At 35.8% G+C, this 12213-nt stretch overlaps 1 protein-coding gene across 3 annotated transcripts; it reads right to left on the bottom strand.

Moving 5' to 3' along the window:
- Positions 1-1081: 1081 nt before the first annotated feature.
- On the bottom strand, positions 1082-10958 carry LOC106877022 (uncharacterized). Of its 3 annotated transcripts, none has more exons than XM_052974841.2 (5): positions 10870-10958; positions 7361-7555; positions 5333-5568; positions 3890-4029; positions 1082-1619 (listed from the first exon to the last, which is right to left on the bottom strand). In XM_052974841.2, the coding sequence occupies exons 2-5, from the start codon at positions 7529-7531 to the stop codon at positions 1303-1305; spliced, it is 864 nt and encodes a 287-aa protein (XP_052830801.1). In that variant the 5' UTR covers positions 7532-7555; positions 10870-10958; the 3' UTR covers positions 1082-1302. The 3 variants fall into 3 exon arrangements, with proteins under 3 accessions (XP_052830801.1, XP_014781286.1, XP_014781285.1); XM_014925800.3 differs by lacking the exon at positions 10870-10958 and adding an exon at positions 7646-8029; XM_014925799.3 differs by lacking the exon at positions 10870-10958 and adding an exon at positions 10461-10731 and having other exon boundaries at positions 1084-1619.
- Positions 10959-12213: the final 1255 nt, after the last annotated feature.

Consider the following 12213-nt stretch of genomic DNA (forward strand, 5'->3'; position numbering starts at 1 on the left):
TAAGCACTGTCTAAAATCTCTGTTAAACAGACAGCTATTTTTCTTTTCTTTTTTGTTTTTGTCAATTCTAGTTTGTGTCATTCGTAATTGAATGAAAACCCATCTTGTGAACAATGGCCATCAGCAGAGTCTATGATTGTTCTTGATGTTTTTGTTTGAGTCAACTTGATCAAACAAAGCTATGAGCATAGGTATTCCAGTTATAATCAACTCATCTTTTTCATATCTCAAGGACTTCTTTCTTCAATGTGATTCGAGGGATATTTAGTTGTTATTCCTGTCTGGTCTAGTGACCATGTAGATGTTCCATCATTGGTTGGAGAGAGTGTGATTTTAAATCAAAGTTTATTGTTGGTTAGTGCATGTAATTTCCAGATATAGGCTGAGTTAGATTAAAGGAATAAAATATAGAATTTGTTTATCTCACCAAAGTTTTTGACTTTTTCTTGGAAAGTAATCTGTGGATATTACCTGGGGCTGAACAATAACTAGAAGAACCCTTCAGCTTTGGCATCTCTAATGATGTTTGGAATTGTTTCATTTTCAATCAAACAATAAAATACCTAGTTTTTATGAGTTAAGAATTTAGAAACTTCAAGATAACATTAAATAATTTGTTATATATTATTTTAAATGATTAAACTTGAAGTAGAAAAAAAGTACCATTATCTTGTTTTAGGATTTGTTTTTCATGCAGAGTAAGGTTACAAAAGAAATAATATGGACAAACAAACAAATATATGTCAATCTGATAGAGGGAGCGAGCTTATGTCTACACAAACATTTGATCACTATAAACAATTCATCTAGAATGAAAGACAAAGTCAACAGTGGCAGAATTTGAACTTAGAATGTAAAGATGGACAAAATACCGCTTAGCATTTTTCCTGGTATGGTAATGATTCTGTAAGCTTACCACCTCAACAATGCAATAAATATTGAAATCTTGTTTGTTAAAGTAAAGTGTGGATGTTCAGATTCAGTTTGAGGAAAAAATATAAATACACAAAAATAGCATAGAAAGATAGTAAAAAGTTGTGGTGTAATTAGAAATAAAAGATAAAAATCAACCAGTTTGATCAATTTGAACAGCATTTTTAATCACATTACGTATTATGTTTAAAGAACATGATATCTTGATTGAAGGAATATAATTTTCATGAAATAATTTTTACAATGTATTGATTATGAATATTATATTTAAGAGGAAAAGGTAATTCTTTTGAGACTTTAGTTTCATATATTCATTTATTTATTTATTTATCAATTATTATTATTATTATTATTATTATTATTGTAGAGTTATGGAAATGAACTCATAGGCTGACACATTAAATTGCACCATTTATTAAAATGTTTCTTAGGCTGGAGATTATATTTTGCTTGACATTTCATTTTACCATTTATGTTTGGTTTTTCTGTGATATCCTGAGAACTAGTAACACCTCCTTTCGTCTCTTTCTCAGCTGAGTCTAATTTCTGCTTTGATGTAGGGTGTTTCTCTTTTGATACACCAGATTCCTTCTTAACAGATATATCTGCACATGCATAAAATTGCTCCTGATCACCACATCCAGTGCAACATTTATCTAAAATAGGATCACAATTATATGTATTTCCTGAAAAATAAAGAAACAAAACACTTTTATTAAAACTTTCATAATTTTTTTTTAAAAAGCCCTCAAAAATCATCATCATCATCATCGTTTAACGTCCGCTTTCCATGCTAGCATGGGTTGGACGATTTGACTGAGGACTGGTGAAACCGGATGGCAACACCAGGCTCCAGTCTGATTTGGCAGAGTTTCTACAGCTGGATGCCCTTCCTAACGCCAACCACTCAGAGAGTGTAGTGGGTGCTTTTACGTGTCACCCGCACGAAAACGGCCACGCTCGAAATGGTGTCTTTTATGTGCCACCCGCACAAGCCAGTCCAGGGGCACTGGCAACGATCTCGCTCGAAAATCCTACAGGAGCCAGTCAGGCGGTACTGGCAACGGCCACGCTCAAAATGGTGCATCTCATGTGCCACCCGCACAAGAACCAGTCCAGGGGCACTGAATGAAGGAAAATAATTGAGACACCCTTTTTACATTACTATTTTCAATTTACAAAAGTCAGAATTCTGCTGAGGTCAAACTTGCTTTTTATCCTTTCAGCAGGCAGTAAAATAAGTACCAGTTGAACACTAGGGTCTATTCTATCACCTAGCTCCCTCTCACCAAAATTTCAGGTCTTGCACCCATACCAGAGAGGCTAGTGATATTTATTTCTAACATAAACATAGAACCTCAAATAGGAAACAGTTTCATCAACTCAAACACCTGATTGATATCTAAAAAAAATTTTATCAGGCAAAGTTGATCTAGACAGGATTTGAACACAGAACATAAATGGTTGTAACTAAATGCAAATAATCAATTTGTCTGGCTCCCAAGTGATTCTTCTGCTATTTTCCTCACAGGAGTGGCTGTGTGGTAAGTAGCTTGCTTACCAACCACATGGTTCTGGGTTCAGTACCACTGCGTGGCACCATGGGCAAGTGTCTTCTACTATAGCCTCGGGCCGACCAAAGCCTTGTGAGTGGATTTGGTAGACGGAAACTGAAAGAAGCCCATCGTATATATGTATATATATATATGTGTATGTGTGTGTATATGTTTGTGTATCTGTGTTTGTCCCTCCAACATCGCTTGACAACCGATGCTATTGTGTTTACGTCCCCGTAACTTAGGGGTTCAGCAAAGGAGTCCGTAAGAATAAGTACTAGGCTTACAAAGAATAAGTCCTAGGGTCGATTTGCTCGACTAAAGGCGGTGCTCCAGCATGGCCACAGTCAAATGACTGAAACAAGCAAAAGAGTAAAAGAGTATTGTATTTAGAAATGTTAATATCATTCCTTGCATGACGTGCGATCATTACTATCAGTAGTCGTCTCCCTTTGTATGCTATGCCAAGTGGCAGATTTCTTCACTGTAGTTTCTTAACTCATTACCGTTACTCTCCCAATTACATACATCTCTGTTGAATTATGTATATATGTATTTACCTCCTGCCCTTCTTTCATAGCTTATATTGTCAATGAAATAAATAAGATTAGGTGCAAACGTGATTGATCTAAATTAAATTGATCTAAATTAAAATTTTCAGTCAAATTTTTATGCTAATTTAAGTATCAAGCAGCAGCTTTTAAGTTGGTGACAAAATTGTTTTACTAAATTCTTAATTATTTTAAAACTAGCTGACCATGCACATAAAAGACACCATTTCGAGCGTGGCCGTTTTCGTGCAGGTGGCACGTAAAAGCACCCACTACACTCTCTGAGTGGTTGGCGTTAGGAAGGGCATCCAGCTGTAGAAACTCTGCCAAATTAGACTGGAGCCTGGTGTTGCCATCCGGTTTCACCAGTCCTCAGTCAAATCGTCCAACCCATGCTAGCATGGAAAGCGGACGTTAAACGATGATGATGATGATGATGATGATGATATATATATGTATATGTATGTATATATATATATATATATATATATATATATATATATATATATATATACACACATACAGGTATTCATTTACACACACACACACACACACACACACACACACACACACACACATACACACATATATAATCGTTTATTCCCTTGACATCACTTTTCTTATATATATATGTGTATAGAATAGACTTCTTTCAGTTTCTGTCTACTAAATGCACTCACAAGGTTTTGGTTGGTCAGGGACTACATGTGGTGACACTTACCCAAGATGCCATGCAGTGGAACTGAACCTAGAACCATGAGGTTGGGAAGCAAGGTTTTTAGCACACAGCCATGCCTGCACCTATATGAACATTAAAGGCATGAAGACAAGAAATATAGTTGTACATACCAGCAGTATATTTCCATTGAAGAACACATTGCGAACAATCTAGATGAGAGGGTAGTCTCAAAGATAGGCTAAAATTTGTATTACTGCGGAAGTCTTTGAGGAAATGCCTGCTTGTGCCATCAAGAAAATTCAGTGGATATCTATTTAAAGAAATAGAACAAGTTAAAATCTTAAAATCTGGCAACCAAATTCTACTAATATATGAACAAGAATTTCAAGTGACAACCAAATAGTTTCTCCACGCTCATCTAATTTATGCAAGTTGTCTAAATTTATTTTAAAAGAATATACAAATTATCACTTAATTAATTAATTTCCTAATGGTTTGATTTATGTATTGAAAAATGTAAATGATAATGTAAACAATTCTGCATAAATTAGGAAACAGCAGTGAATGAAATTTTGTAAATGAATTTTTGAGCCCCCATTGTATGTTGGTTTCACATTTTGGCTCATGGCCAGTAATTTCCAAGGAGGGGTAAGTTGATTACATCGACCCCTGTGATCAAATGGTACTCATTCTACTACTCCCAAAAGGATGAAAGGCAAAGTCAATCTCAGTGGAATTTGAACTCAGAATGTAATGGACAAAATGCTGCCAAGCATTTCGTCTGGCATGCTAACAATTCTGCCAGCTTGCTACCTTTATGTATACTGACTATACGAAATAGTCTAATATTAGAGTATATAAGCCCATGTATTTGAAAAATATGGACGTTAGCATGCTAATACCCATTCTTTTGCATTGCAAGGGGTTATAAACCCTAATATTAGACTATTTTCTGTAATCAATAATGGTGAAGACTCATAATTCATCATCATTTAGTATCCATTTCCTATGCTGGCATGCGTTAGACAATTTGACTGGAACTGGTAAACCAGAGAGTTGTACCAGGCTCCAGTCTGTTTTGGCTTGGTTTCTATGGCTGGATGCCCTTCCTAATTGATTTTTTTCAAAGTTTTTGCGAAATTTTCTTGGGAATCAGGGGCCTCAAGGCAGTGCCAAAATATTTGTCTGAAATTTTGCAACATGACAGCCCCTTTGACACCAAAATTATAAAAATCGGACGTTCCTGTAAAAACTTTTCTCTTTTGCAAAAAGTGGGGAGGTCCCCATCAGTGGTGCCTAGAGAAACCCCCTTCAAGGAGAAAAATTTCAAAATCAGATGAAAAATGTGGAAACGCATAAAAAGCATACACACACACACACACACACACACATTTTGTGTTTTATAGATATAGAAAATATTGATAATGAAATTATTGTCTACAGTGCTCAGGTGCACTACAACTCATCAGAAAAAATAATCAAAAGTTCATGATCAGTATACAGAAAATGCACAGGAAGTGAACAGTGAATGTGTCATTAAAAAAAATAATAAGACACCAATTAATTTATCTGAAAATTCAATAAAAGGCAAATATTAAGAAATGTTCTCATACTTATCTAAACATTCTTGTGTTATTCTCTCCTTAATATTGTTATTAGGACAAAGATGGAATTCAAAGTAGCCTTTGTGATTGGCAGTTATTTGAATTAAAACATTTATTATTCCTCCTGATTTATAACTTCGAGTAATGATCCCTTTGGCAAAAATTCCTCCAGCTTCACTATCATGAGGTCCATAGTAAGGGTCACCACACATTCCACACTTTCCTTTATTTTTACCAAATTGCAGCTAAAAAATCAAATAGGATTTGTAAAAGTTTTATTTTTCAATTTTTTTTTGCCAAAAAATAATAATAATGGTTTCAAATTTTGGCACAAAGCCAGCAATTTCAGTGGCGGGCTAAGTCAATTACATCAACCCTGGTGCACAACTGGAACTTACTTAATTAACCCCAAAAGGATGAAAGGCAAAATTGACCGTGGCAGAATTTGAACTCAGAACACTAAGTATTTTGTCTGACATGCTAATGATTCTTCCAGCTTGCTGCCTTAATAATTGTTTCAAATTTTGCCACAAGGGCTGAAATTTTGGGGTAGAGAATGAGTTGATTACATCGACCCCAGTGTTCAATTGGTTCTTATTCTATCGACCCCGAAAGGATGAAAGGCAAATTCAACCGTGGTGAAATTTGAATGTAGAATGGAAAGACAGACAAAATGCCGCTAAACCTTTTGCTTGGCATGCTATTGGTTCAGCCAGCTCACTCACCTTAATTATCCTTTCTACTAAAAACACAAGGCCTGAAATTTTGAGGGAGGGGGACTCGTCGATTATATCAACTCCAGTGTTTCACTGGTACTTAATTTATCGACCCCTAAAGGATAAAAGGGGAAGTTGACCTCAGCGGAATTTGAACTCAAAATGCCACAACGCATTTTGTCCAGCGTGCTAATGATTCTGCCAGCTCATCTTCTTAATCACCACCTTAATAATAGTAATAATAATAATAGAATGATAAAATTATAAAGCTAATAAAATATTTTGAAAAACAAAAATTATAAAAGTAGTAAATATATTTTGGATGTCTTCTTACATATCATCACTCCCCCTTTCTCTTCCTCCTACCTGTGTGTCAAGACTACCACCAGAACAAGACTTTTTGTTGGTGGCAAGATGTGTTGTGTAGGAAGAGCCCAACACATGGCTAGAAATGACAAGAACTTTCAAGAAGAAAATTCTGGGTTAGGATAGGGTTGAAGAACCTGACTCAATGAAATCTGAGATGCTAGACAGGATCTTCGACCTAATAGAGATTACAAGAGGACAACACCTGCAGGTGGTATGGGTATGAAAGGCTTAGATGCTGCAAATGTGGTAACACCAATCATCTCAAGTCCTTCTACTTCCAACAACAACAAAGTAACTGCTGAAAGAAGCTTCCCTCCACTACTGCCAATACCACAGCGTCAAAAACACCAATAACTGCAACTACTACTTCACCAACTGCAATGGTAACATCGACGCCACTTGCAGGAATGGAAGCAACACCTATAAAAATAGCAACAACACCAATAGGGAAAGAATCGGCAACAGCAACGAAAACAAGAAACGAAGTTCTGTCCTCAAAGGTTACAACACTATTAACGACATCGATAATAGCAACAGTAAGATTTAGTAATGATAGAAAAAAACTAGACAAGGAGACCAAGTTAGAAATGTAGAAGACACACCTAGAATGGTATTGAGACCGATGGGTTAGCGGCAAGATTAGCTCTCGACCATTTCGTCAACGCGCAGCACGAAAGCTGCTTTGTCAGAGCTAAGACGCAAGATCTTATACACCAAGAAATGAAAACTATTTCATGCACCCGAGTGGTGGAGGTACAAAGTGGTCACAGAGTAAGGTTCTTGCTTCAGCGAATCATAATGAGAGCGTACTAATCAATTCCAGACAGCTGTATGCAGATTTTCAGCGGCACTTCGCTTGGCTGTTTAGTCCGAGTGGCGGATTGTATCGCAGGATGAATTCAGTGCCTATTTCGTTAAACAAGTTAAAAGAAAGTGCGAAACGCATTCTTACCCCTACTCCACCGCAATTGTGTCCGTTATCATCATAATCTGGAGGAGTGTTATATCCAAAGCGCCACATGCTTGTTCTTGAAGGAGGTTCCAATAGACGTCCATGACCAAAGACAAAAGGCAATAAAATTGCAAAATTCACATAAAATATTTCTCTGTATATTAACTTCATTATTTTGAAAATGTGAAATCAAATCTGGAAAGAGACACATTCAAGAACATGTTTATAGTATGTTAATACTTAATCTGTATTAAAATCAACAAAAATGGTAAGTTATGTGGTAACCTGCAAGTTCATAAAAAAGCATTGAACTCTGTAAAGAACTTTTGGAGTCGAGAACCATCAAAACTGGAAATTCCCAGAACAAATTAGAGTGCAGAACGAGCAATTAAGTGCCTTCAAGATCTTTATGATGTTTGTAAAAAGAAGGAGAAACTTCAGCTTCGATTTATTTTATCTAACAAAATATATTAATCCCTTGTTATGTTTAAAAATTTGCCAACATTCAGTACCCTCTTTCTCATACAGTTATTTAGAATTGGAATTAAACCTATAAAGTTAAAAATATGTATTGTTTTTAATTTTGTATGTTATCGAATGCTTGTAGTAGCCCCTGTCTTAAAATGGCCTACTTTTGAACCTTTGCACGGAGCAATTTCAATTCAGTAATCTTAAAACTGTATAGACACACTTTTATTCCACCTCTCTTGTGTTTACAAGGATTTAGGCAGTGGAAATACTGAAGTATGAATCTAGTGCCACCTCGTGATTATAGTTTAAAAAGCCCGTAACTCCAAAACTACTTCAATTAGAAAGCTGAGATTTCAGATATACTATTTCTGCATTGCATTGAGTTAGCACATCAGGTTTGGTAAAAACTTGAGCAGGCGTTATGAACTACCTTAGAATTTTGCATGATTTGGGTCAAAAGTGGTGATCGATTTCTTAAGTTAGGAGTGACGTTTTTTGTTTTTCAAATAGAGCAAAATAAATGTTAGTTTCCTGACTTTTATGAAATTATTCATCGAATTACAGTATAGGGTTATTAGGTTGTGAAAAAGTCATAACACTATATATATATATATATATATATATATATATATGCTGAGACCCCTTTCGGTCATGACTGACCATGGGATTGCACCTAGAAAGTTACCCTCCCAGGCACAAGTCCAGGCAAGGTTGTTTATGGAAGACCAGCAGTTACCCGTGCATACCGGCCTCTCCTCTCCACACCACCAGTGTTATCCAAGGGAAAGGCAAAGGCCGATACAGCTTGGCACCAGTGACGTCGCAACTCATTTCTACAGCTGCGTGAACTGGAGCAACGTGAAATAAAGTGTCTTGCTCAAGAACACAACACGCAGCTCGGTCCGGGACTCGAACTCACAACCTCACAATCATAATCTCGACGCTCTAACCACTGAGCTATGCGCCTTCACACACACACACACACACACACATATACATATGCACAGACAGAAAGACAGATAGATAGATAGATAGATAGATAGATAGATAGATAGATAGATAGATAGATAGATAGATAGACAGATAGATAGATAGATAGATACATACATACATACATACATTATTCATTGATTGCACTTATACTTATTTGAGCAAATAATTTGATACATTTTTGGTACTGACAGACTTCATGTCAGAAGAAAAGGTCCTTTGTGTGTCATATGGCATAATAACCAAGTGCTCAAAAGTTATGAGAACGACATCACATAGATCGATAGTGATGTCTGGAAAGTGATACGTGGCATATCACAATAAGATTATGTATAAGGACGATGACAATATTGATTTCAGATCTTGGTACAAGGCCAGTAAGTTCCGGAGTTTGAACTCAGAACGTGAAGTATTTCACCCGGCGTGCCAACTCGACGCTTTAAGGATGATGATATTAACCTAAATAGCCACTCTTGGACTCGTAATCATTATACCACATCGCATCTTGAAGGTTATGCTTTTGTAGACCTAAAGTAGGACATAACTACGAAATACCTAATGAACAAAAACAGACTGAGTACTCTTAAACTTCCAAGATGTAACTGAAAATTTCGATTATGTTACACTTTTCAGGAAGACATCTTGCGAATGACAATTAGTTTCCCGCCAGAAGTCATCAAGATGTTCTTTCCATTGTGTCATGCTTGCTGTTGCTAAAATATGTAATGCCATCAAAAAGAAAGACCACTCTGAGATAGATACAGAAAATTCCCGTTTTGAATGCATTCATACATATCAGCACAAGGAATATTAGCGGAACTTTCACATCAAAACTTCTGTTGAGGGTAAATATAACAGACCTGGTATAGTTATCGGGGACTGTTAAAAGAAAAATCGTGGATAGTCATGCAGGTTAGCTGTCCTGAAGGTGTGGACATCTCTTCTACAATCAGAGAGAAGGAGAATATTTATTATTGGTTGATTCTAAATCTGCAGCTTCTCTCCGTTGATACCAAATCCATATTCAATAATTATTGAACTATTTTGTTACGTAAATAAATATTTAAGTAACATTTCGGAAAATTGGGATTTAAGCAAAGAAAAGAAAGTGAAAAGCTGACACACTTTACCAATATAATGTGTAAGCGGAACAGCACAAATATGCAAGACTTTCTAAAGTTTAGCATGTCATACTCATCATCGATCGTCGTTATTTAAGTATCAATATATCAATGCGTCTATCTATCTATCTATCTATCTATCTATCTACAGATAGATAGATAGATATATATATATAGATATACATACATATGTGTATTAATATCAATATATATATGTGTGGGTGTATTATATATATGTATGTATGTATGTACGTATGTATTTATGTATGTATGTATGTATGTATGTATGTATGTATGTATATATATATATATATATATATATATATATATATATATATATATATATATATACTCATACATACATATAGATTTATATGTGTACATACACACGCACACACACTATATGAATACATATATATACATTCATACACACACACACACACACACACACACACACACATTCATATTTACTATGTATATGTATACATGCGCACAAATATATTTGACAGTTAACTTACCTTGGAAAAGAAAAAAAAGGACGTTATAATTGCATTGCCAAGGTGTAAAAAGGTAATTCTAGATGGAGAGATTGTAAATGTTTGACTAGAATATCACGTGGTCATTTCTCTTTGCACTCAGCCAGTTTGAACAATTGTATCCCTTAACATACCCAATAGCAAGTTTAGGAAGAATCTATTTAGGTGAGTGTATATATAAGCTTTATACATTCTCAGTGGTTGTGTTTCATGAGAATCACAAACAAACGTTACAGAAAACACACCGCTTAAATATATTGGCTAAATAAACTTACTTTCCTGAGGATATAATAATAAAAAAGCATTTAGAAATTTCTTAGCAATTTAGGTCAACGTATTCTTTATTTTTTATACAAACAATTAAATACGGTATTACAAAAGAAATATTTACGTTGTTCGATGAAAAATATCAATAGGCACAATTAATCCTTTTTGCCAGAAGCTTTTCCAGCAGGATTATAGGGAACAGGTAAATTATTGTCGTTATCATTAGATTTTTATCGTCCATTATTTAAATTTAATTGTAATTTGATACTAATTTCATGACATTCAGTGCAAATCGCTTTGTTTTCTTATCTTATGGATGGTTAAATGGAACGCTATCGCGGTACAGATAGGCTTACATTTTTTAAGTGAATTATCTAACAATTTTTAAATTGCGTGCTTTGTGTGAGTGGGGGGGGGGGGTGCGTGCGTGTAAGTGTGTGCGCGCGATTGAGCATGTGTATGTGTGCGTGTGTGTGTGTGCATGTAAGTGCGTGTGTGTGTGCGAGTGAGCATATGAGTGTGTGTGTGTGTGTGTGTGTGTTTGTGTGTTTGTTTTGTGGATTTTCCTGTTACAGTCGACGGACAAGGGTCCTGCAATTTCTTGATGAATAACCTGCGTAAATGGCATGCTTATAGTGATCAAATGTTTGCACTGTTCACTAGCTCACCCCTTCTATCAAATCAACATTGTCTGTACAGGGGCACAAGTGTGCCACTCGTCAGATGTGGAATTGATCGCAGATGAAGAGTTTTGCTCAAGAGCACAAGGCTCTGATAGGTCCGGAATTGAAACCGTGATCTCACAAACCACTGGTCCGCGTACCCTCATATGTATGTATTTATGTCTCTTCTATTTTTATTATAAATCTTCCACTGAAGAGGGAGCCGGTTTCCAACAAAGATACAAGGCTCCATCTTTGGGATGTAGTTAACACAGACTAATTCATATTTGGAACTTGAGAAAAGTCTTGCATATTCTTCCTGTTCCACTCAGAAACTGCACTTGTAATATATGAATTAGCCGGTCGATTTCTCTTTCTGAAAATCCCAGTTTATCCAGATTTTCCTTTAAGCACTTACTAACAAAACCTAGTGCTCCGATTATTATTAGTATGAATATGAATTCATAGTCTGGATATAGAAGCTGGAGGTTTCGAAGCAGTTGTCCATGCATATCCTCTTTTTCTTCGATTTTCAAAGAGATATTTATATCTGCGGGCAGCTAACCTCTATGACAGTACATACCTTTGCCCTTCTGTCCCAAACAACAATATCCGACCTGTTATATTTACATTTGACAGAAGTTTTGATGGGAATATTCCACCAGTATTCCTTGAGTTGGTGTTTATGAATGTATTCCATAACAGAGGGGTTTTCTAAGTTTATTTCAGGACAATCTTTTTGCGGATGGCATTGTAAATTGTTTTAGCGACAACATCGTACCGCATAGGGAGGTAGTACCGTGACG

The sequence above is a fragment of the Octopus bimaculoides genome, chromosome 19 (assembly GCF_046866305.1).
Source record: "Octopus bimaculoides isolate indiv1 chromosome 19, ASM4686630v1, whole genome shotgun sequence".
Lineage (NCBI taxonomy): Eukaryota > Metazoa > Mollusca > Cephalopoda > Octopoda > Octopodidae > Octopus > Octopus bimaculoides.